The sequence below is a fragment of the Poromitra crassiceps genome, assembly GCF_964638095.1.
Source record: "Poromitra crassiceps genome assembly, chromosome: 17".
NCBI lineage: Eukaryota > Metazoa > Chordata > Actinopteri > Beryciformes > Melamphaidae > Poromitra > Poromitra crassiceps.
The window spans coordinates 32,565,603-32,589,394 of NC_139635.1; the positions used below are offsets into that span (position 1 = coordinate 32,565,603).

The window sequence follows — 23,792 nt, forward strand, 5'->3', positions numbered from 1 at the left end:
GGGATGGGGCCTTAAATACTGTAACATCCCCACACATCCCCCACCAGTTGAAAAAACTGGTGTTGGACTAAAAGAGACTCAAAGTAAAGAAAGGAATATCCGCATCAGTATATTGAATAAGTAAGTAGCCTATTTAGTGGTTCGTAGTGTACAATTATTATAAAGTGTTCCCCATACAGTGATGGGCTACTGTAATGTTATTATTGTTTATTTTATCTCACTACTATAATAAGGCAGCCGGCGGTTCCACGTGCCGCACAAGGTGCCCCCCAAAATGTCTGTGCAGTGTGCACGCCACGGGTGACATTAGAATTACTGGATGTAATGCTGTGAACTATGTAAACCTAAATGTGGATAGTGGGCCTAATTCAGGCCCGGCAGTTAAAAAAAAGATCTGAGGGGCAATTTGAAAATGGCCTGGTTGGTACCAATCGATGCCTTAGGTCTTCTAGTTTCATATGACCCCTGTATCTTCATTCTAGCTTTAAAAATGAGCCTCTGAAAGACATCAGAGTCACACGGCGAGGCTGCGAGGAGTAGAAGAGGAGTTAAACTGGGGAGGGGGGTGGGATACAACTGAGTGGGCAAAGCCCTGTAGCCTGTGGGAGAGCAGCAACTCGTGGTTCTGTGAAAAAAAAAAACTTTCTGTCAGAACACTAAAAACACTTCTGTGAAAAAACTGAGGTTGAGTTGTGAAAATGCTGCAAGTTTCTCACCTCATTTGCTGTGATGTTTGTGCAGCATCTGTCTCTGTCTGTAAAAGCCACTGTCACTTCTGTTGCAAGCTGTGAACAAGGTTGGTGCTTCTGTTGTGCAGCTCTGGCGCTACGATCCCCTCTTAATACTGGATGCTCCCTCCACTGACCAGCATGTTGAAACCAATGATCTTCGGTGAGTAAACTGTGTGCTGCTGCTTCTTTCAACGGTTCAACACACTGCAGTCTGTATGACTCATAAATATCACACTGTCCTGTAAAGGCAAACTAGCAAAAGTATTTTTCTCTTAAATTATGTACAGTCCACTTCTGCAACAATTTTTTTTCCTGCCTCAGGAAAGGTTTTCTTTGGCTTCATATGGTAGCATAGCAAATAAACAATTTAAAAATTATTATATCAGGGAAATGGCAGCTAACTCTGAAAGTGCTAAATGTTTCTTATTGGAAAGGGAAGTAGAAAGACAAGCAATTTACCAGGCAGCGGTACGTATATTGCTTTTAAGTCTGACATAACTGACATAACAGTCTTGGTTTTAACCACCATGCATTTAACAGGTTTAGCAAGTTTTATAAACTGAAGGGTCAGAATGTCCTCAACCAATAAAAGAGCATGAAGTTTAAGCATGAAAATCACCAAAATTGGAGTTACAAGGTTTCACCCGACACTGTAGAAAAAAGCAACATCAAAATGATCAATGACTTGCGTGTACCATCTGTCATGTTTCTCTTAACGATGAAGCTGTCTAAGCAGAAATGTATGTCAATATATTTTAAAGGAGCACATTTCCTCAGAAAGGCTAGAGAGGATGGGATGTGTATTTAAATAATGAGGACAGTTTTGCAAATCTTTAAAAAACTGGTGAGTTGAATTCAGCACATTTCATATCTCATGCAACATTGTATCTCTGCTTTTCTCTCCTCTAGTCTCTTTTCTCCTGACCTCATCTTCAACTGCAGGTCAGTACATTTACCTATAAATTAAGCATAAAGAAAAATCTTGTGTTTTTATATTATTGAACATATGACATGTCTCCTGTGCCTGACAGATGGTGGCCAGATCAGACTAGTTGGTGGTTCTCTGTGCTCTGGAAGAGTTGAAATTTATTACAACAGCAGCTGGGGAACAGTCTGTGATGACTACTGGGACCTGAAAGATGCAAAGGTGGTTTGCAGGCAGCTGGGCTGTGGGATGGCAGTGGATGCCCCTATAGAGGCCCACTTTGGTGAAGGAATCGACCCGACCTGGCTTGATGATGTGAAGTGTTCAGGAAATGAACGCTTTCTAACTGACTGCCCTCACAATGGATTTGCAAAGGAAAACTGTGATCACCACGAGGACGCTGGTGTTGTCTGTTCAGGTAAGAAGCATTTTTGATTACTTATCTCAAATAAATTATTTTGTCTCTGGTTAACCCATTAATGACTAACAACATTACAATTCTAATAATATGTTAAGGAAAAAGCACATTTTGTTTTCTGTTAGAGGTTGGAGGACAAGGTTTTTCTGTTATAATTTGCTGTGGAAACTGTGAAAACGCGGCTACACATTAAACATGGGTCTCACGTAGAGGCTAACGCTGTGCATTAACGCGCTCCATGCATTAATATGCACTCAATAGAGCAGCTCACATTTATGCCAGTATCATATAATAAGGATATGAGCTGGTGCATGGCAGAAAATAAACTATTCACAGGATGTTCATGCATGCTTAGCAGGTGCTCCCAGGACAGGTGTCAAAGTCAACTTCATCCTGGGCCACATCAGCATTATGGTTGCCCTCAAAGGGCCGGTTGTGAATGTAACACAATATAAATGAATCTGCCTAGTTGTTATCATATTACATAATTGCCTTTGATTAGATTATTATTGTTTAGTAATAACTTACTAATGAATAACTTGCTCTGAAAGCAGAATTATAGGAAAAATAATGACAGACAACTAGTAGCCTACAACTAGGACTAACTAGAATTAGAATTGTATTGCGAAAATCTTTGTTAGCTCTCGCGGGCCACATAAAATGAGGTGCCGGGCCAGATTTGGCCCCCAGGCCTTCAGATTAACACATATGTCCTACGGCCTACGGCATCTGCTCCAGGCCGTTGTGTGGCTTTATACTGAAGCGTTTTCAGACATTTCTGTTCAGGGTGACTTTAAAACATAAATTCAGCTGCAAATAAGGTCGTTTGTAATTTACTTTTAATAAAATAAAAATAATTATTTAATTAGTAGACAAAGTTGATTTTCTTTTAAAAAGCAACAAAAACAAATCAGAAAAATAAGTCTAACATTCATTTGACATGCTACTGTACATGTCAGATTTACACTGGATCACACAGGGCTATGATAGTATTATAGAGTATTTATCTGCCATCTGCAGTAGAAACAACATTAGCACTGCCAAATGTAGGCTACAGGGTGTGAAATATATAGTAATTACCGTTTACAGTAAAACATTTTGATGCACCGTGGGCAAAAATCTTAATAATTAAAGAATCACTGACAATGCAGATGTCAAAAACACATAGAACAAACGAAAAGCTTTCATATGGGACACAACACACCATTTGTTAAGTGTGGAGTTCGAACATGGGTGCTCTATACAAAATGAAACAAGAGAGATGCTTACATTTCCTTATGTTGTTGTATGTTTAACTTATCTTTCAGCACAACTCATTTTGTAATGATATTCTCACAGGTCCAGTCCACATATTCCATTTACAGGGTGTGTGTGTGTGTGTGTGTGTGTGTGTGTGTGTGTGTGTGTGTGTGTGTGTGTGTGTGTGTGTGTGTGTGTGTGTGTGTGTGTGTGTGTGTGTGTGTGTGTGTGTGTGTGTGTGTGTGTGTGTGTGTGTGTGTGTGTGTGTGGTAAATAGGGGTAAGTAGGGGTACTGTAGGTGTAAATGTATACAACATTTATGTATTTATTTACCCCCTCCATTTATGTTGCTGATGATTATTTTGCTTGTTTGTTTTGTGGGTGTTTGGCTTGTTAGCTTTAAAGTTTTAGGCTTGTATTGAATGTAGTTTATATGGTGGAGTGAGTTAATAAACGGCTTGCAAAGTACAATTCCTCTCTCTCTCTCTCTCTCTCTCTCTCTCTCTCTCTCTCTCTCTCTCTCTCCAGAGTCCGTGAAGCTGGTGAATGGGACTAGTCTGTGCTCAGGCAGACTTGAGGTCAAGTCGAACCAGGCATGGTCCTCAGTGTGTGAAGCTGACTTTGACCTGCAGGATGCAGAGGTGGTCTGTAGGGAGCTTGGCTGTGGTGGTCCTTCAGTCCTCCAGGCGGCACTCTATGGAGAAGTGGAGGCTCCAATGTGGACCAAAGAGTTCCAGTGTGAAGGCAATGAGTCCTTTCTCCTGGACTGTAGAAGCTCAGGCTCAGTTAGAAACACCTGCTCACCTAGGAAAGCTGTTGGACTCACCTGCTCAGGTAGCAGAGGAGCTATAGAGGATTTAGCTTGTTTTCAGATTGAATCAAAGTGACTTGTTATTTTGCTAATTAATTGCTCTCTTGTCTCTGTTAAGAGCCTGATGATGTCAGGTTGGTGGGAGGAGCCAACCGCTGTGCTGGTGCACTGGAGATGAAACACCAGGGAGAGTGGAGACCACTGACTGACCACTCCCACTACATAGGGAGCTACAATAAATGGAACCTGGAGGCAGCATATGTAGTGTGTAGACAGCTGGACTGTGGCTCTGCTATTTCAACAGAAAGCAGAGTGGATTCCTCAGAAAGATCTGTATGGGGGATTCTGTCTCGTTGTGATGGGTCTGAGTCTGCTCTGAGGGAGTGTTCAGTAAACATGGGTTCATATAATAGCTCTTTCAGCCTGGAGCTGATCTGCTCAGGTAACTCTGATCAGTGGCATCTTATCCTCAGCTGCTTCCACAGTGACAGGCTGCTCTCTGACTCTTCTGTACTATACATATAAATGCAGGTATCTGTCTTGTACTGTACAGTGGCTGCTAACAGACTAATCCTATTGCCTTTCAACCATCAGCGTTCATCACTTTGACAAAACAGATGAGGAGAAAACAGTCTTGTTTGTCATGAGGAAGGAGGCATCAGGATATATCAGTAACATGTATTCTCAAGTCTTCATCAGCAATCTGTTTAGAGATTTGCTGGTTCAGCCAATCCTCTCCCTCTCTGTTTACAGATGTGCTTCAGCCAATCATCTCCCTCTCTCCCTCCATGGACGGGGTCTCCGAGGCCCAGCAGCAGGGGCTTCAGGTGTCCATGGGCTCTGGCTTCACCATCAGCTGCTCCACCCAGCCACAGTACCCAGGAGGCTCCTTCCACCTCACCTTCACCTCCTCCAACACAGCACGCAACTACACCCAGCCAGCTGTCAATCATGCTGCCCACTTCCTGTTTCCTGCTGCAGACCACGTCCACGAAGGGATCTACAGCTGTGTTTATCACATCTATCTTTCCTGTCGTAGCTTCTCCTCTGAGAGCCAGCCCCTCTCTCTCACTGTCTCAGGTAAACTGAAGGAGAATCTGAACCTGAATCCAATGTATGTGACAGTGCTAACAATCCATTTAATCATTTCAACAAAGCATGAGAGTTATGCGTTTTAGGGCAACGTTAACTCTATCTTGAATGGGAGCTGTTCTCATGATGTCAGGTGATCTGATGTGATGATTCTGAATCTGTTTCAGGCTATACAACACATTTCATCATCAGGCTACTTGTCCTGCTGTCGACTGTGGTGTTGTTGGGGCTGACCACCCTCTGTGTCTACTTCAAGGTACTGAACATCTTTACTCAGTGGAGGTTTGGGTTAAATTAAGTTGTTAGACTGTATATTGTTAGCTTATTAGAGAGGTGTGATCAACTAACAGAGATGGCTGCTGTCATGTCTCTCCAGGCCAGCAGGGGGAAGAAGAGAGGAGGACATTGAGCTGGATTCATACCTTGGTGATTCCAGTGCTGAGCTCAGGGAACAGAGTCGGATCTCCAAGGAGCTCATTCCACTTCACTTAGCTTTCACACAATGTCCTGAAAGATTTTACAATGACAGAGCTGTTCCATTTAAAGTCAGAATTAAATCACAGCAGGAAAATCAGGATAATTGAAAAGGAAGTCAGGACATTTTTGCTGTAATGGACATTCGCAAAACCCAGAGTTTGTAATGTGTGAAAACAAAGAGCGCCCCCTGTCTGCCATCTGGTAATGCAGGTGTTGAATGTCTATCCATCAGCATCACTCAAATTCTTCAAATCAGCTTTCAGCAGTGAAGGCTCATAGCCAATTAGATCAGTTATGACTCCCTGATTCCTGACTCCCTCCACTTCCCAGAAATGAACAAAAACATACTTATGAAATACTGTTTTAGAAATTGGTGATAATTGTTTTGAGATTGTCGTTTCAGTCTCAATTAATACTTTTTTATTCATTTCATCAGTTTTCCCATTAGTTCAGGTCAATTTATTGTCACAGTCTACAGTATGAGGTGTGGAAGAGGTGCAGTATTCAGGGATTGTGAAGAAGAAAGAGACACAAGAGTCACACATTTATGTTCACCTGCAGGGTGAAATTCAGAAACGGAAGAAAGCAAAAAGGAAACTATTAAATACTAATCTCTAAAATAATGGAATAAAAACAGAAAGTAGCCTACAGAGCAAAAGAAACATGTTAAAAGTAATGTTGTATCACTTTGGTAGACCATGACCTCCATGTCAGATGGTGAAGGCTTGACACCAGTCAGCAGGAGTGCTCTGTTTACAGGCTCCATTCATTTCTCTGGGAGGAGAGGAGCTCATCTACAAATCTTGGTGATAAAGATCCTGAAGAAATTATTTTTGCTGTTTCTGCAAGCAACAAGTCATTTTCACAATTTGGTCATTTTGCTTGGCTTCTAAAATCAAAATATTTTTCCTATACTGTACATATTGTCACTGTTGCGGAAAAACCTCATAACTCAGTTTGGTGATTTTCCTGTTTTAATTTTAATTGAAGGGTCACATGCTCCTCTATGGATTGAGAAAATTCTACAGAAATTGAGTTACGAAACCTTAAAAAACTATTTGATAAACTCAAAACCGTATGGTGATCAAGCTAAAAAAAAAGGAGAGAGAGAGAGAGAGAGAGAGAGAGAGAGAGAGAGAGCGAGCGAGAGAGAGAGAGAGAGCGAGAGAGAGCTTTTCTTAATTCCTGGAAAGCTGATGTTGTAGAGAAAAGGTTTTCACAGGTCAGCAACAACATTCAGCTCATATGTAGGGCTTTCCACTTGTTGGTAGAGTGAAAACAGAAGAAGACCAGGCTTTTACCGTCAGATAAACTTTTATTTTTTTGACCAGCCTGAAGATCTGAGGCTGCAAGCTTGTTTCTCTTTTTAAATCTCTGTATATAGATCATTATGTGCTTCAAATGTAGTTGAAAAATGAGTTGTGATGTTGTGTGAAGCTGCAGTCAGTAGACTTGGAGAGGAAAAGCAAACTTGTGAAAAGATTTTTAAAGAGTCTATCGTTCATCTTCATGAGTGTTTGTAGTATAGTGTGACGGTCCAAACCTCTACCAACTTTACCACCCAGGAGAGAGGAGACGCTCTGTTACTTTTGGTCCAACCCAGGTCTGGATAAGGTCAGCTGAATGCTAAACACATCTACAACACTCATTTGTATATTGCTTTTATTGTTATTATTAATTTAGTTACTTATCACTTATATCCTGTAAACACCTTGTGTAACTTCAACATTTACACTTTTTAGTTGAAGATTTTGTTTGAATTAAAAGTTTGCATGGTCTGATCTGGATGAGATCAGGGCCCAAGAAACCCGTTTAAGAGGTCAGACCTAAAACCTGTCTATTTCACTGCTGAGAAATGGTCTTTTTAAAGTGTTATACAATTGATTCTTTTATATTTTGCCTATTTTATGTTTGTTCCTTATTTGTAACAACAAAACTTAATAAAGAGGAAAAAGTGGTTGAGGAAAACAAAGTGTTCTTGAATATATGTTCACATTTAAAGTAAAACTAAATTTGTTTACATTGAACAGTGCAGCAACCTAGATGTCCCCACTTTTAACAGAGTGAGAGAGAGAGAGAGAGAGAGAGAGAGAGAGAGAGAGAGAGAGAGAGTTGTGTGGGTATCCACACAACCTATTTTCATTCAGATATCTTGAAGTGAGGTTTGAAAATGGTTCTCCACCCAGCAAAAATTTAGCCTAAATTTGGAGTGTTATTTAACCTCCTTCCTTCCCGACAAGCTAGCTCACTTTAAAGCCCGTTACAGCCTCTGAAAGACAGTAACGGGATCAATTACCAATCGGCAGCACAGCCGCAGAAAGGGTTAAAAATAGGGAGAATCCTGCAAAAGGAGTTTTGGCAGTTTGCAAAACACTGTTTAAAAAATGATTTTAGTATTTGGGATCATTTAGAACGATTAGCCTATAATAATCTTGCTAGCACAATCATTTATTAATAGAGTGAGTGCATGCCCTGCTTAAGATAGGCTATAGATTAGACCACCGTGCTAAGTCTATCTTGATGCAGTCTAAAAGTGGGGTAAAGTTATGTTTACTGAGTGCTCTGAATATAAACTATAGCCATTTTTCACACCGGCGAAAATAATGCACGCTATGTTTGAAACACAATGTGATGTAACCCAGGTCACAAAGAGTTAACAACACAGAAGTGCCTTAGCCAATAAGAATGCAGGTCCCAGCACCAGAGGCAAGCTGCTGTGAGACACTGAGAGGACCTGCTGCTGAAAGGTATTTAAAGAAGTAATTCAGATAAAACAGTAAAAAAAAACACAACATAAAGTTGTCAAGTCAGAACGGTAACAGCCTGTAGATACTTTGTTGTAAATGTGTAGATGCATGTGTATGTGTGTGTGTGTGTGTGTGTGTGTGTGTGTGTGTGTGTGTGTGTGTGTGTGTGTGTGTGTGTAGCCGAGCTTATTTTATTTATTTTATTTTGTTTGTTTATTTGTCCCGATGTCTGTTTTATTAGTGAACTTCCCCTAAATCAATTCCTTCTAATAGGTCCCACCCTACTGGTTTAACTACGTTAGTTTTTTGTTCCCCTGGGGTGGTATTTTGGTGTTACACGCCCAGACGCAAATTGCAGTTGCACTACTTTGTTGCCGGGTACATAGACATATATAAGGCTAGATGGCTTACCCGCGCTGCCGGTCAATGGAGAGCGACGTCGTCGCATGGTGGCCATCTTGCTACGGCACCACAGCTTTATATATATCTATGGGTTAAAAAAACGCTAACATTTTATTATTATTTTTGGCTCCAAATTACACCAAACTTAAACTGAAGCATCATCATCATGAGATGAATTCACGCACCTAGTTTCATGCTGTTTCATCCATTTTGCTAGGAGCTATGAGCATCTGTTGTTGGGTTAGTATTATCACATCAGATGATCATAACTCCTAGGGAAATGGATGAAACTGCATGAAACTTTGTGCCTGAATCCCTCTCATGGCATAGATGCTTCGGTATAATTTTGGTGTAATTTGGAGCCCATCAAAAATATAGTGTTTTTTGTGTTTTTTGTTTTGTTGTTGCCATATCTCGGGAACGGAATATGCTTGTAATAAACCAAACCGTTTGTAAATCCGTCAAGATTTCAGCAAGTTATGAGTATTTTTGTCTGTGCACCCTCCAACAGCTACCAGAGAACGTACCAGAAAGCCTGCCGTAGCAAGATGGCGGCGCTTCAACGACGCTGGTGACTCCGCCTTAAGCCATCTAGCCTTATATATGTCTATGGCCGGGTAGGTCACGTTCTCCATTTGCTCTCTCGTTTGATTTAGATATTTATATTTTCTTTAACTTAAAATGACACTATCCTGCTGTACAGAGCGCTGTAAAATGCTAGCGAACTCATTGATCCTGCCTCCTTAGTGTGGAGAGTTTTTATTTCGTTTTCAGACTGTTATGTTTTATTTAGCTAAGCTAGTTAGCTTCCCGCTAGCCAGTGGCTTTGTGCCATTGCTGACGTTGGGTCCGGGCGCAGTCAGTACGCGGCGTGTGCCGTTCAGAGTCACGTTATTTTTACAAGGGTCATATGGTGTAATGTGTATAGTAGGTTTATGTGTGTTTCTGTGATTCCTTTTTGTAGAGATATGTGGAGAGAGAGACGTGAAGTGGTGTGTGACACCGTGTTTTTGTCTTTACATGTGAAGGTATGTTTGCTCAATGTGTTTATGTTAAATTCATATTTTGCACTAGAAAAGAGAGAATTGGGTTTATGTGGGGGGATTGTGAATGTGTTTTGTATCTTGTATATTTTTATGCACTTTATTTTGTCTATCTTTATATGCCATTTATATTGTATATTGTACATTAGAATTGTATAATGGAAATGGCAGTTGCACTACTTTGTTGCCGGAGATATGTGGAGAGAGAGACGTGAAGTGGTGTGTGACACCGTGTTTTTGTCTTTACATGTGAAGTAAACCCAGCGATCCCAGCAACGGTGTGTGCCTGTCATTCAGCCAACATCATAACATCCAAATACACAACGCAGAATAGTGGCTGTTACATCTGGTGCCGTGACCCGGATTCTTCAGATCAGCCACTGCAGATCGCCGAGGTTAAGCTGTGAGCAAGTAAGCGTATCGCGCCGTGAGCGAGGAGAATCCGAGGAACGCGTGGACAGTAGTGACTGTTGAAAATATTAATAATAGTCATAATTTTATGTTCTTAAAGAAAGAAAAAGTTTTATTTTGTGGTTTAAAAAGGAAAGAATGAAAGAAAAATAACCTGATGATCCTGGTGATGATTGAAAAAAAAGGTGCTTAGTTTTGCTGAAAAAAAAAAAGGGTCTGTGGACTGTGGTGACTGTTTATTTTGTTTTTCCAGAAAAAAGATTGAGGATCGTGGTGACTGTTGTTTTATTTGGTGTTCTCTGGATAAGTTTATTTGGGAAAAGAAAAAAAAAGTTTGTTTTGGGAAGAAAAGAAAACATTATTTTACACGTTTTATACAGTTAACTGTACTGATTACACTGTATTGTACTCTATTATTGCAGTTGGTCTACAATGTCGGTTACACCAGTTACCAGTATGGGGAGGGGTAGAGAGTTGATGACGTATGCGAGTAACCCAGATGGGACGGTTAGGCAACTAAACTATAGTAACGCTCTAAATATGGATAATTCAACACCTATAGTGAGACCAAGATTCCCTACTCCCACGGCCACTAATAGTGACACCCCAGAGCAATTGGGTGGTGTCACACCCATAGTAAACCCCAGATCCTCCACCCCCGCCACCATTAACGGTGACACACCAGACCAGTTAGGTGGTGTCACACCCATAGTGAACCCCAGATCCTCCACCCCCGCCGCTACTAATAGTAGCACCCTCGAACAGCTACGTGACCTGCTGGGAGAGTTAGGTACCCAGATCGGTGATGCTGTGGTTAGTCGCATATTGGCCAATCAAACACTTAGCCCCACGATAAGTCCCCCACCCCCCATAGCTTCCCCGTCATTGGGGCCCCCGCCCTCCACACTTGACATGTCCCAACTGAACGTCGTGGTGAAGACAGATGCCAAGGAACCAGTGATGTATAGAGGGGATGGCACAGACAAGTACACCGTCCAAGAGTGGATAGATGTGGTGGATGTGTATCTACGCAAAAAAAGCTGTCCTACTGCAGAACAAGTGGATGAAGTCCTCAGCCATCTCTCGGGACGGGCAAAGAACATCGTCAAGGTGGGGCTGAAGAGTCGTTCTGACCAGGTCACACATCCCGAAGTAATATACGACATATTAAGAAGATATTTCAGTGACTGCCCCATGTCCAGCTTGCCGATGGCTGACTTCTATGCCACACGTCCGGATGCAGATGAGAGTCCAGTGGACTACTGGGTCCGACTGAACACAGCAGCTGAACACGCCGACAGACACCTGCAGAAGAGCGGAGGGAAAATGGAGAACATGTCGGCAGAAATTGCTATGATGTTCATCAGGAACTGCTCCAACTCTGACCTCTCCAGTGTGTTCAAGTGTAAGCCCATCAGCAAATGGTCAGCCAAAGAAGTGCAAGAGGCCATCGACGAGCACCAAAGAGAACATCCGGCAAGAAAGAGACCCACTAAAACAGAAAGACCCAACATAGTTACAGCAGCCGCAGCTACCTGCAGTCCTGTGGTGGAGGAGTTGACTACAATGAGAGCTGGTGTTCAAGAGCCTCCCACACCCACAAAGGGGAGTGCAGTCACTGCTGCGGAAGCAGGAGCATTAGAGCGGGTACTCAGCATGCTGGAAGGCGTCCTGGCTAGAGCAGCTTCACCAGTCCAACAGCCGACCCAGTGGACACGCCCTCTTTCCTGCCGTGTGTGTGGTGAGAAAACGCACATCACACGTGAGCACTGCATGAAGGAGAAGAGGTGCTTTGGCTGTCTGGAGCCGGGCCACCAGAAGAGGGACTGCACAAGAGCCTCGCCACACCAAGCTCAGCCAGAGAACCGCACACCCAACCAGGGAAACTGATTCACTCACACTCCAGAGGGCAAAGTGTGAGTGCGTCATGTCAGACCCTCAGCAGAGATGAAGATCTAAGCTCTGTGTATGAAGAAAGCTGTAAGTCTGCTCAGAGTGGTAGTACCACCATCTACCAAAATATACACAGGCTCGAGAAGGCAGACGATCTATTCTACACTGACGTGACAGTGAGTAACCAAGTTGTACTGCAGTCCCTGCTCGACAGTGGTTCAATGGCTTGTACGATGAGTGAAGACGCTGAAGAGGAGCTCCACAAAGCAGGATTGCTACCAGAGAGCACTCAAACCAGCATGGATGTTATCCTGGTGGGCTGTGGCGGTGTGCAAGTGCGGCCCAAGTGCATTCACCAGTTGAAACTGAGCATCTATGGACATGAAGTAAGCGTGCCCACTTTAGTCGTACCAGGCCAACGTGACCAGATGATAATAGGCACCAATGTGCTCAAACACCTGCTACGCCAATTCAAGCGAGACCCCAGCTACTGGCGAGTGATGAACAAAGCTGACTCTTCTGGCGAGCAGAGCATCGAACACTTCTTAAGCATGCTCTCAGGCATAACAAGATGGAAAGGCGACAGTATCCCAGACACCATCGGGACTGTGAAGCTCGCTAGTGCTGTGACACTCCTGCCCAGTCATGAGCATATAGTGTGGGGCAAGCTTCCTGGAAATGCTCCCATCTCAGTGGGAAGTGCCATACTAGTGGAGCCGACGAAATCCCAGTCGCACAGGAAAAGCATCATGGTAGGAAGAACCGTGGCAACAATGACTGGCGACAGATGGGTTCCTGTAAAAGTCGTGAACCCAAGTGACAAGCCTATAACACTGAAGAGGAACATGAAACTGGCCGATGTTTCACCATGTGTAGCACTGGAGGATTTCGAGCTCAGTGCGAACCATGGCCCTGACACAGAGTTGAAGGCACAAAGCCAAAGCATCCAGAAGAACACTGACCATGTCCACGGCACCCCAGTAAGCCCCACCCTTCAAGAGAAGCTCAACAGCCTAGGGCTAGGTGAAGTTGACACGAGCTTATGCGAAGTATCACCCTACTGGAAGAGCCGGCTGGTGGATCTCATACAGAAGTACGAAGATGTGTTCTCCAAGGACAAATTGGACTGCGGCCAAGCCAAGGACTTTGTCCACAGAATCCATCTAACGGATGACCGCCCCTTCCGACTACCATACCGCCGAGTCCCACCAGGCCAGTACCAGAAGCTGAGAGAAGCCCTCTCTGAGATGGAAGAGAAAGAGCTAATACGCAAGTCTTCAAGTGAGTGGGCCTCTCCGCTGGTACTCGTATGGAAAAAGAATGGCGATCTACGTATCTGTGTGGACTACCGATGGCTTAACGCACGCACAGTGAAGGACGCCCATCCAGTACCCCACCAAGCTGACTGTTTGGCCGCGCTAGGAGGGAATGCTGTGTTCAGTGCCATGGACTTAACGTCGGGTTTCTATAACATCCCCATGCACGAGCAAGACAAGAAGTTTACAGCCTTCACTACACCAGTAGGCCTCCACGAGTTCAACAGGCTACCACAAGGCTTGTGTAATAGCCCGGCAAGCTTTATGCGCCTCATGATGAACATTTTTGGAGACCAAAACTTCTTGACTCTGCTGTGCTACCTCGATGACGTCTTAGTATTTGCTCCAAATGAAGAGGAATCCATCAAAAGGCTCGAGATGGTTTTCGGACGGCTGAGAGAACATGGGCTGAAGTTGGCTCAGAAAAAGTGTCACTTCCTTCGGCGCAGCGTAAAGTTCTTGGGTCACATCATTGACGAGAGCGGAGTTGCCACAGACCCTGAGAAAGTGCAAGCCATCACTGCCATGACTGAAGCGGACTTGATGATGGAGGATGGAGTCACGCCCTCAGCAAAGAAAATCAAATCATTCCTCGGTATGGTAATGTACTACCAGAGGTTCATACAAAACTGCTCCAGCATGGCAAAGCCTCTGTTCTCCTTGACCGCCGCCGCCAAAGGCAAGACCAACGCAAAGCGCGCTATGTACTTCAGGAGACTCAGCCCAAGCGATTGGACTCAAGCACAGAGTGACGCTTTCAACCAGCTGAAGACTGCTCTGCTGAGCTCTGTAGTGCTGGCTCATCCCGATTTCAGCCGCCCATTCGTCCTCTCGACCGACGCCTCATTGGATGGACTGGGCGCTGTGCTTTCTCAAGTCCCCGAAGGCGAAAGCAAGGCGCGTCCAATTGCCTTTGCGAGCAAAGCCCTGAATCGTGCACAGGCCAAGTACCCCGCCCATCGTCTGGAGTTTCTCGCCCTCAAGTGGTGCGTCTGCGACAAGTTCAGCCATTGGCTGAAGGGACATTCCTTTACTGTCTGGACTGACAATAATCCGCTCACCTACATCCTCACGAAGCCAAAACTGGATGCTGTCGAACAACGCTGGGTGTCGAAATTAGCACCATACAACTTTAGCATCCAGTATATCCCAGGCAGTAAGAATATCGTCGCAGACGCCCTGAGCAGACAGCCATTCGTCAAAGCACGAGTCAGCAAGAGACTCATGGCAGAGCCATATGGAGCCTTGATCGAGGAAGCACAGCAGGTCCGAGATGACTCCATACAGGACGTTTTCCGGCTGAGTACGAACTGTCAAGAGGTGAAGGAGTGTGAGTCTGAAGTTGGATGTCGCTCCATGAGCAATGATGAGGTGACAGCAGTCTTGGATGGACAGATGGAGTGGGAGAAAGGAACGAAAGGGAGAGTGATCTCCTGGCTGGCTCATGACGTGCAAGAGCTCATCCCACCAGGCCAAATTGCGTTGCCAGTATTCTCCCTCGAAGAGCTCCAGAACAAACAACAAGAGGATGCTGTACTGGCAAGAGTCATCCATTATGTGACACGAGGCAGGAGACCATCTAGGAGGGAACGGGTCAAAGAGCCTCTCAGAGTCCAGAAGACACTAAAGCAGTGGGACAAGCTGAAGATGTTAGACGACATCCTGTACAGAGTGCTTAAAGATCCGTTGACCGGGAAGAAGCGCTGCCAGTATGTCATCGCTGAGGCGCTGGTCAAGCAAGCTCTGCAAGGCGTGCACGACGAGGCCGGGCACCAAGGGCAACACAGAACCCTCTACTTGGCGAAACAGAGGTTCTTCTGGACTGACATGGAGCGGGATGTCCGAGAATACGTCAAGACATGCAAGCGCTGTGTAGTGAGCAAAACACCAGAACCCGAAGGCAGAGCCCCCCTCGAAAGCATAAAAACAACAAGCCCCCTCGAGATGGTCTGTATTGACTTTTGGTCAGCTGAAGTCCCGAATGGAAAGAATGTAGATGTTCTGGTCGTGACCGATCATTTCACAAAGATGGCTCACGCCTTTCCATGTCACGATCAGTCAGCCAAGCAAGTCGCCCGCCAACTCTGGGACAGATACTTTTGTGTCTACGGCTTTCCAGACAGAATCCACTCCGATCAAGGAGCAAACTTCGAGAGTCAGCTGATTCAAGAGCTGCTGCTGGTCGCTGGAGTGAAGAAGTCGAGAACGACAGCGTATCACCCCATGGGAAATGGGGCTGTCGAACGCTTCAACCGGACGCTGGGAAGCATGATCAGGGCGCTACCTCCAAGATCGAAACAGAAATGGCCTCAGATGTTGCAGACATTGACCTTTGCCTATAACTGCACTGCTCATGAGTCGACAGGCTATGCTCCGTTCTACTTAATGTACGGAAGAACCCCTAAACTCCCAGTCGACGTGATGTTCCACAATGTGGAGAGAAACTCCGACATCGTCGACTATAACAAGTACGTCCTGAAGTTAAGGGAGGATCTAAAGGAGGCACTGTCATCTGCCCAGGTCAATGCCACGAACAGCCAGCAGCGTCAAGCCGAAGGGTATAACAGGAGGACCAAAGGCCATGATATCTTGGAGGGAGATCAAGTTCTGCTGTCCAACAAGGGCGAAAGGGGAGGCAAGAAGTTGGCGGATAAGTGGGAGTCTATTCCATACGTGGTGGTTTCAAGAGATCCGAGGTGCCACACCTATCGTATCAAGAACACCAGCAGTGGGCATGAAAAGGTCGTACACCGCAACCGCCTCCTCTGTGCAAACTTCCTGCCACTCGAGATGGAGGATGAAGAGATGGAATCATCATTTGCCGGGTCAACTGAGTCAACCTGTGATGGAACGCGGAGCGAGGTGTCGGAGGTTCTGACAAGGGATGCGACAGAACACCGGACAACCAGCTGGGTCTTGGACAGTCCTGCCCCCAACCCTCTGTCAGAATGCACCGACGTTGAGGAAGACTCCAGAGAAGTTGAAGTGGATCATAGTGTGAGCCAGAAGCCGATGAGCACGTCAAGTGTGGTTGATGGGATGCTCGATGACAATGAACCCCCCCTTAGCACCGCCAACAGTGCGGTGTCTCGAATGAGATCACGAGTAGGCAGGCTAGTGAAACCTGTCAATAGACTGATTCAGAACATGACACAAAAGAAGCTCTTAGTCCCTGAACTGGCTTGCTAGGCGAGCAAAGTACCCCCTGTAAAACATAAATTATATTAGGACTTTTATTTAACCGATTGCTCAGGTCGAGCATCCGTGGCAGTAGCAGTGATAATTATTAAAAGCTCCCCGTTTTGAAGAGGTATACATGGTGTTACCTTAGTATAGTGGTGTATGAGGCGGTGTATAAGGCACCCCTTTTCGCAAGTGTATCCAGGAGGGTTGCGCAGCCCTCGTGGGTCGCTTTCTCATTATGATGAGTGACTCATTAGTCGCAAATTGTGAATGTAAGGAGCATTCTGCCAAGTCTTGATGTATTTTGGTGAAGTTCAGGGGGGAGTATGTAGCCGAGCTTATTTTATTTATTTTATTTTGTTTGTTTATTTGTCCCGATGTCTGTTTTATTAGTGAACTTCCCCTAAATCAATTCCTTCTAATAGGTCCCACCCTACTGGTTTAACTACGTTAGTTTTTTGTTCCCCTGGGGTGGTATTTTGGTGTTACACGCCCGGACGCAAATTGCAGTTGCACTACTTTGTTGCCGGGTAGGTCACGTTCTCCATTTGCTCTCTCGTTTGATTTAGATATTTATATTTTCTTTAACTTAAAATGACACTATCCTGCTGTACAGAGCGCTGTAAAATGCTAGCGAACTCATTGATCCTGCCTCCTTAGTGTGGAGAGTTTTTATTTCGTTTTCAGACTGTTATGTTTTATTTAGCTAAGCTAGTTAGCTTCCCGCTAGCCAGTGGCTTTGTGCCATTGCTGACGTTGGGTCCGGGCGCAGTCAGTACGCGGCGTGTGCCGTTCAGAGTCACGTTATTTTTATAAGGGTCATATGGTGTAATGTGTATAGTAGGTTTATGTGTGTTTCTGTGATTCCTTTTTGTAGAGATATGTGGAGAGAGAGACGTGAAGTGGTGTGTGACACCGTGTTTTTGTCTTTACATGTGAAGGTATGTTTGCTCAATGTGTTTATGTTAAATTCATATTTTGCACTAGAAAAGAGAGAATTGGGTTTATGTGGGGGGATTGTGAATGTGTTTTGTATCTTGTATATTTTTATGCACTTTATTTTGTCTATCTTTATATGCCATTTATATTGTATATTGTACATTAGAATTGTATAATGGAAATGGCAGTTGCACTACTTTGTTGCCGGAGATATGTGGAGAGAGAGACGTGAAGTGGTGTGTGACACCGTGTTTTTGTCTTTACATGTGAAGTAAACCCAGTGATCCCAGCAACGGTGTGTGCCTGTCATTCAGCCAACATCATAACATCCAAATACACAATGCAGAATAGTGGCTGTTACATGTGTGTGTGTGTGTGTGTGTGTGTGTGTGTGTGTGTGAGGCCTTGCTACTGAAACCTGACAGAATTGGTGAGTCAATGAGCCATGGTAGAAATAAATAAATAAATCATGAATCAAATCTTTAGACCATTTCCATTTGAGCCATGGGACAGCTGTGTGAAATGAATCATTGTCTCCAGAAATCAACTCACCACAGATGGATTTATTTTGCAGTCAATTTTACACAATTACTTGGGACGTGATTTTGGACACGTTACACATTTGACATACTGTCGGGCGTGGGCGGAAACCTTGTATCGCCCAAAAAGCACAAAGAAGAAAAAACATTCACATTTTAACATTGTGTAGGCTAATAGTAATAATAACATTAATAACCAGTAATATAACATTGTCCAAAGTACTGGAAACTTTCACAGGTTATTTTGAGGTAGGCTACCCTCAAAATCTATTTACAGAAAAAAAGAGGCAACATTTGGAGATACAAGGTTTCGTGCCCGACAGTGACGATATCATGTTACAGGTAAAACACAGAGTGGGTGATGGATTATAGATATTTTTGACATTTACAGTACAGGTTACTTATCCCCATGAAAGTATCTCATACACAAACATGCGTACTACAGAAGACATTCTTTCTCTTTTTCAAATGCAGACGCACGCATGCAAGCGCACGCACGCACGCACGCACACACACACACACACACACACACACACACACACACACATGAATGCATGTTGGAAACACTTGAAGGCATCTCTAGCATGTTACATCAGGAACTCACACCCAGTCTGATGTTAACCTCAAGATCAAGTGTGTGTGTGTGTGTGTGTGTGTGTGTGTGTGTGTGTGTGTGTGTGTGTGTGTGTGTGTGTGTGTGTGTGTGTGTGTGTGTGTGTGTGTGTGTGTGTGTGTGAATGTGTATGTATTTATCTCACATATCCCTCAGATGACGTGAGAACATTTGCAGAAGTAACAGCCACCACCACATAATGGCCATAACCTCAATTTCTGCAGTATTCAACATGCATCGTGTTTCCAGACTTGTTATGTGCTATTCTGCTCCAACACTAAACAAGACTACGGTAATTGATGATGCCTAATTTTAAGGCCGATAGATCAGATGATCCATTATCCTGGTTCTGTTGAGTCCAATGATGACATAGTCCAGGGCTTTTACAAGCTCAGATTTAAAAGTTTAACTGTTCATCTAATTTTATTAAAATCTCTTTATTAGAGGCCCACCATTTATTTTAACTTCACATTGTGGTTTGGCGAACCTAAATCACACATGAAGCTAGTTTAGCTGAATATCTAGTATTTTGTAGTAACCGTATAGGTCTACATTACATCATTAACACTAGCAGTAATCTATTGTATCATGTATTATTTGCCTTAAATATACCAAAATATTGCCAAATGGCCAATAGGCCATTCCAATTTGCCTGCAGAAAAAGTAGCAGTCTGGCTTGGTCACCAAGCAGTCTTACCCATACTGTTGATCTATTTTTGGGAGATTAATCCTTAAATGTCATGCACAGCACAACATTGATTTAGCTCATTTTCCAATTGCAGCATAATGCAAAGAAAGGAAAGAATAAGAAAAGAAAAAGAAAGGTAGCTACAGCAGGCAGCCCGGGGAAGCAGCTCTCTGCTCTCCTGGATCAGACCATCAGCAGCAAGGAGGATGAGGCAGACGTATTGCCACCTGATCCAGAAGAAGAAGTCAGCACAGATGATGAAGAAGAAAGGTCAGAGCCCAGAGCAGAGTCATGTTCAGGGACAACTGTCCAGGGCCTCCCGGCCTTTACAGATTTGAAAGTTTATATTATATAATGTATTAATTTGTACTAACCTTAGGTTAATAGCTACAACTTACACACACTTGCAGTAATCTTGTATTTACTTTAATATTATTAAAACATTGCCAAATGACATAATAATCCATTCAAATTTGTCTGCAGAAAACATAGCTACTGTATGTGGTAGGGTATTGAAGTTGGGCCATCACACAGTTGCAGTCTGTTCTGGTGAGAGCAGTCTTACCCAAATAAATAAACATAATAATCATACTGTTGGTCTAGTCTAAATAACATTACAGTAGCACATCTTGTACATAATTATTATGTACAAGCATAGGCGGATTATGACATGACAGGCCCCTGGGCCTGGATGCATAATGGGCCCCTCTCACAGTGCACATAAGAAGAATTAAGGCCAGAATAATAACTAAGACATACACTCACCTGCATCTCAACAGGATTGACAGCACAGCCACCTGAACACTCAAAGCCAACAGCACAATAGACCCCTTATATGCCTACGTCACAATGACAACAAGCAGCGTCAGATGCGCAAGACGGAGGCAGAAAGACAGACTCCGCGCAGCCCTGTCAAGTAGTTTTCCAGTGGCCCGAAAACTATTCGAGCAAGACATGTCTTCGTGTTGTGCAGTGGGATGCCAGAATTGGAAAGCTATTGTAGCAGAGTATTCAGGTCCGCCTATTCACACTTGGTTAATAAAATAATAAACGATAGAGCCAGGCTGTAACATTATAACACGCTTCTCCCCACATATCCTGTTCTACGCAACTCGAGGGAACACACAGCCTTGCCCACACGCAATAGAACACAACACAACACTGAACATTCTGTTACACTATCAACAAAGCAAGGACTAAAGCTTTACCGAATCCCGTCAACTCATACTGCTTTTAATGCTAACCGTATGTGTCTTTGGTTGCAAGCCGAAAGAGGAAATCGTTAAAAATGCCCGACTTTGCAGTGCTCGCTCATTTCATATCAGGTATGCTGTAGTAGGCTGCAGCCACATCGCTCGGTTAGTTAACAACCAAGTAACGTTAAATAATGTCATTATTGAGTTGAACTGATTGGAACGAGGACATCATTAAAAATGCCCGACTTTGTAGTGCTCGTCATAATCAGATAAGCTGCCTGTAGCTGTAGGCTGTAAGCCGAGAACTGCATTTTAAAACATAAATCTAACTGTGTGTCGCAGATGAGCACAGAGCAGTCCTGACAGCGACGTCTTTCACACAGCTCTGTCTGTGTCAATGACGGGCTCCCGGCTTTTTGCCTACACGATGCGCGCGCAGCTCCATGTTGACAAGCTGTATAAGGGGTCTATAACACGAAATAAACTCACCTGTATCCAACACAGGATTTACAGTGCAGGACAGGTACACTCAATTAAAGCCAAAAGCACAATAACCCTCTAATTGTCCATAAACTTATGGAACATTTTGTCAAAAATATAGGGATGGGGCCTTAAATACTGTAACATCCCCACACATCCCCCCACCAGTTGAAAAAACTGGTGTTGGACTAAAAGAGACTCAAAGTAAAGAAAGGAATATCCGCATCAGTATATTGAATAAGTAAGTAGCCAATTTAGTGGTTCGTAGTGTACAATTATTATAAAGTGTTCCCCATACAGTGATGTGCTACTGTAATGTTATTATTGTTTATTTGATCTCACTACTATAATAAGGCAGCCGGCGGTTCCATGCAACAAGGTGCCCCCCAAAATGTCTGTGCAGTGTGCACGCCACTGGTGACATTAGAATTACTGGATGTAATGCTGTGAACTATGTAAACCTAAATGTGGATAGTGGCCCTCATTCAGGCCCGGCAGTTAAAAAATATCTGAGGGGCAATTTGAAAATGGCCTGGTTGGTACCAATCGATGCCTTAGGTCTTCTAGTTTCATATGACCCCTGTATCTTCATTCTAGCTTTAAAAATTAGCCTCTGAAAGACATCAGAGTCACACGGCGAGGCTGCGAGGAGTAGAAGAGGAGTTCAACTAGGGAGGGGGGTGGGGGGATACAACTGAGTGGGCAAAGCCCCTAGTAGCCTGTGGGAGAGCAGCAACTCGTGGTTCTGTGAAAAAAAAACTTTCTGTCAGAACACTAAAAACACTTACTGTGAAAACACTGAGGTTGAGTTGTGAAATGCTGCAAGTTTCTCACCTCCTTTGCTGTGATGTTTGTGCAGCATCTGTCTCTGTCTGTAAAAGCCACTGTCACTTCTGTTGCAAGCTGTGAACAAGGTTGGTGCTTCTGTTGTGCAGCTCTGGCTCTACGATCCCCTCTTGACACTGGATGCTCCCTCCACTGACCAGCATGTTGAAACTAATGGTCTACGGTGAGTAAACTGTGTGCTGCTGCTTCTTTCAACGGTTCAACACACTGCAGTCTGTATGACTCGTAAATATCAAACTGTCCTGTAAAGGCAAACTAGCAAAAGTGTTTTTCTCTTAAATTATGTACAGTCCACTTCTGCAACACTTTTTTTTCTGCCTCAGGAAAAGTTTTCTTTGGCTTCATAATTATGGTAGCATAGCAAATAAACAATTTAAAAATTATTATATCAGGGAAATGGCAGCTAACTCTGAAAGTGCTAAATGTTTCTTATTGGAAAGGGAAGTAGAAAGACAAGCAATTTACCAGGCAGCGGTACGTATATTGCTTTTAAGTCTGACATAACTGACATAACAGTCTTGGTTTTAACCACCATGCATTTAACAGGTTTAGCAAGTTTTATAAACTGAAGGGTCAGAATGTCCTCAACCAATAAAAGAGCATGAAGTTTAAGCATGAAAATCACCAAAATTGGAGTTACAAGGTTTCACCCGACACTGTAGAAAAAAGCAACATCAAAATGATCAATGACTTGCGTGTACCATCTGTCATGTTTCTCTTAACGATGAAGTTGTCTAAGCAGAAATGCATGTCAATATATTTTAAAGGAGCACATTTCCTCAGAAAGGCTAGAGAGGATGGGATGTGTATTTAAATAATGAGGACAGTTTTGCAAATCTTTAAAAAACTGGTGAGTTGAATTCAGCACATTTCATATCTCATGCAACATTGTATCTCTGCTTTTCTCTCCTCTAGTCTCTTTTCTCCTGACCTCATCTTCAACTGCAGGTCAGTACATTTACCTATAAATTAAGCATAAAGAAAAATCTTGTGTTTTTATATTATTGAACATATGACATGTCTCCTGTGCCTGACAGATGGTGGCCAGATCAGACTAGTTGGTGGATCTCTGTGCTCTGGAAGAGTTGAAATTTATTACAACAGCAGCTGGGGAACAGTCTGTGATGACGGCTGGGACCTGAAAGATGCAAAGGTGGTTTGCAGGCAGCTGGGCTGTGGGATGGCAGTGGATGCCCCTATAGAGGCCCACTTTGGTCGAGGAATTGACCCGATCTGGCTTGATAATGTGATGTGTTCAGGAAATGAACGCTTTCTAACTGATTGCCGTCACAATGGATTTGCAAACGAAGACTGTGATCACCAGGAGGACGCTGGTGTTGTCTGTTCAGGTAAGAAGCATTTTTGATCACTTATCTCAAATAAATTATTTCCTTTGTCTGTGGTTAACCCATTAATGACAGAAAAATCACATATTTTTTTAGAGGTTGGAGGACGATGTTTTTTCTGTTATAATTTGCTGTGGAAACTGTGAAAACGCGGCTACACATTAAACGTCGTGCATTAACACGCTCCATGCGTTAATGCACTCAATAGAGCGGCTCACATTCATGCCAGTATCATATAATAAGGATATGAGCTGGTGCATGGCAGAAAATAAACTATTTACAGGATGTTCATGCATGCTTAGCAGGTGCTCCCAGGACAGGTGTCAAAGTCAACTTCATCCTGGGCCACATCAGCATTATGGTTGCCCTCAAAGGGCCGGTTGTGAATGTAACACAATATAAATGAATCTGCCTAGTTGTTATCATATTACATAATTGCCTTTGATTAGATTATTAT

The 23,792-nt window shown here is 43.6% G+C and overlaps 2 protein-coding genes across 2 annotated transcripts in view; both read left to right on the forward strand.

Moving 5' to 3' along the window:
* Positions 1 to 4,396: 4,396 nt before the first annotated feature.
* LOC310792347 (uncharacterized protein) lies at positions 4,397 to 10,292 on the forward strand (the record flags this gene model as incomplete). Its single annotated transcript, XM_083654068.1, has 3 exons — positions 4,397 to 4,566; positions 4,878 to 5,204; positions 10,141 to 10,292. Exons 1-3 carry the CDS (start codon positions 4,521 to 4,523, stop codon positions 10,290 to 10,292), a joined length of 525 nt encoding a protein of 174 aa, XP_083510194.1. The 5' UTR covers positions 4,397 to 4,520.
* A 9,381-nt stretch (positions 10,293 to 19,673) lies between these two features.
* The window catches only part of LOC310792348 (scavenger receptor cysteine-rich domain-containing protein DMBT1-like), a gene marked incomplete at both ends in the record, with an annotated part of 42,022 nt that continues 37,903 nt past the window's right edge, over positions 19,674 to 23,792 (forward strand). The window contains 2 exons of the mRNA XM_083654069.1: positions 19,674 to 19,737; positions 23,027 to 23,338. Of these exons, the coding sequence (XP_083510195.1) occupies positions 19,674 to 19,737; positions 23,027 to 23,338 (376 nt within the window). The remainder of the gene's footprint in view (positions 19,738 to 23,026; positions 23,339 to 23,792) is intronic.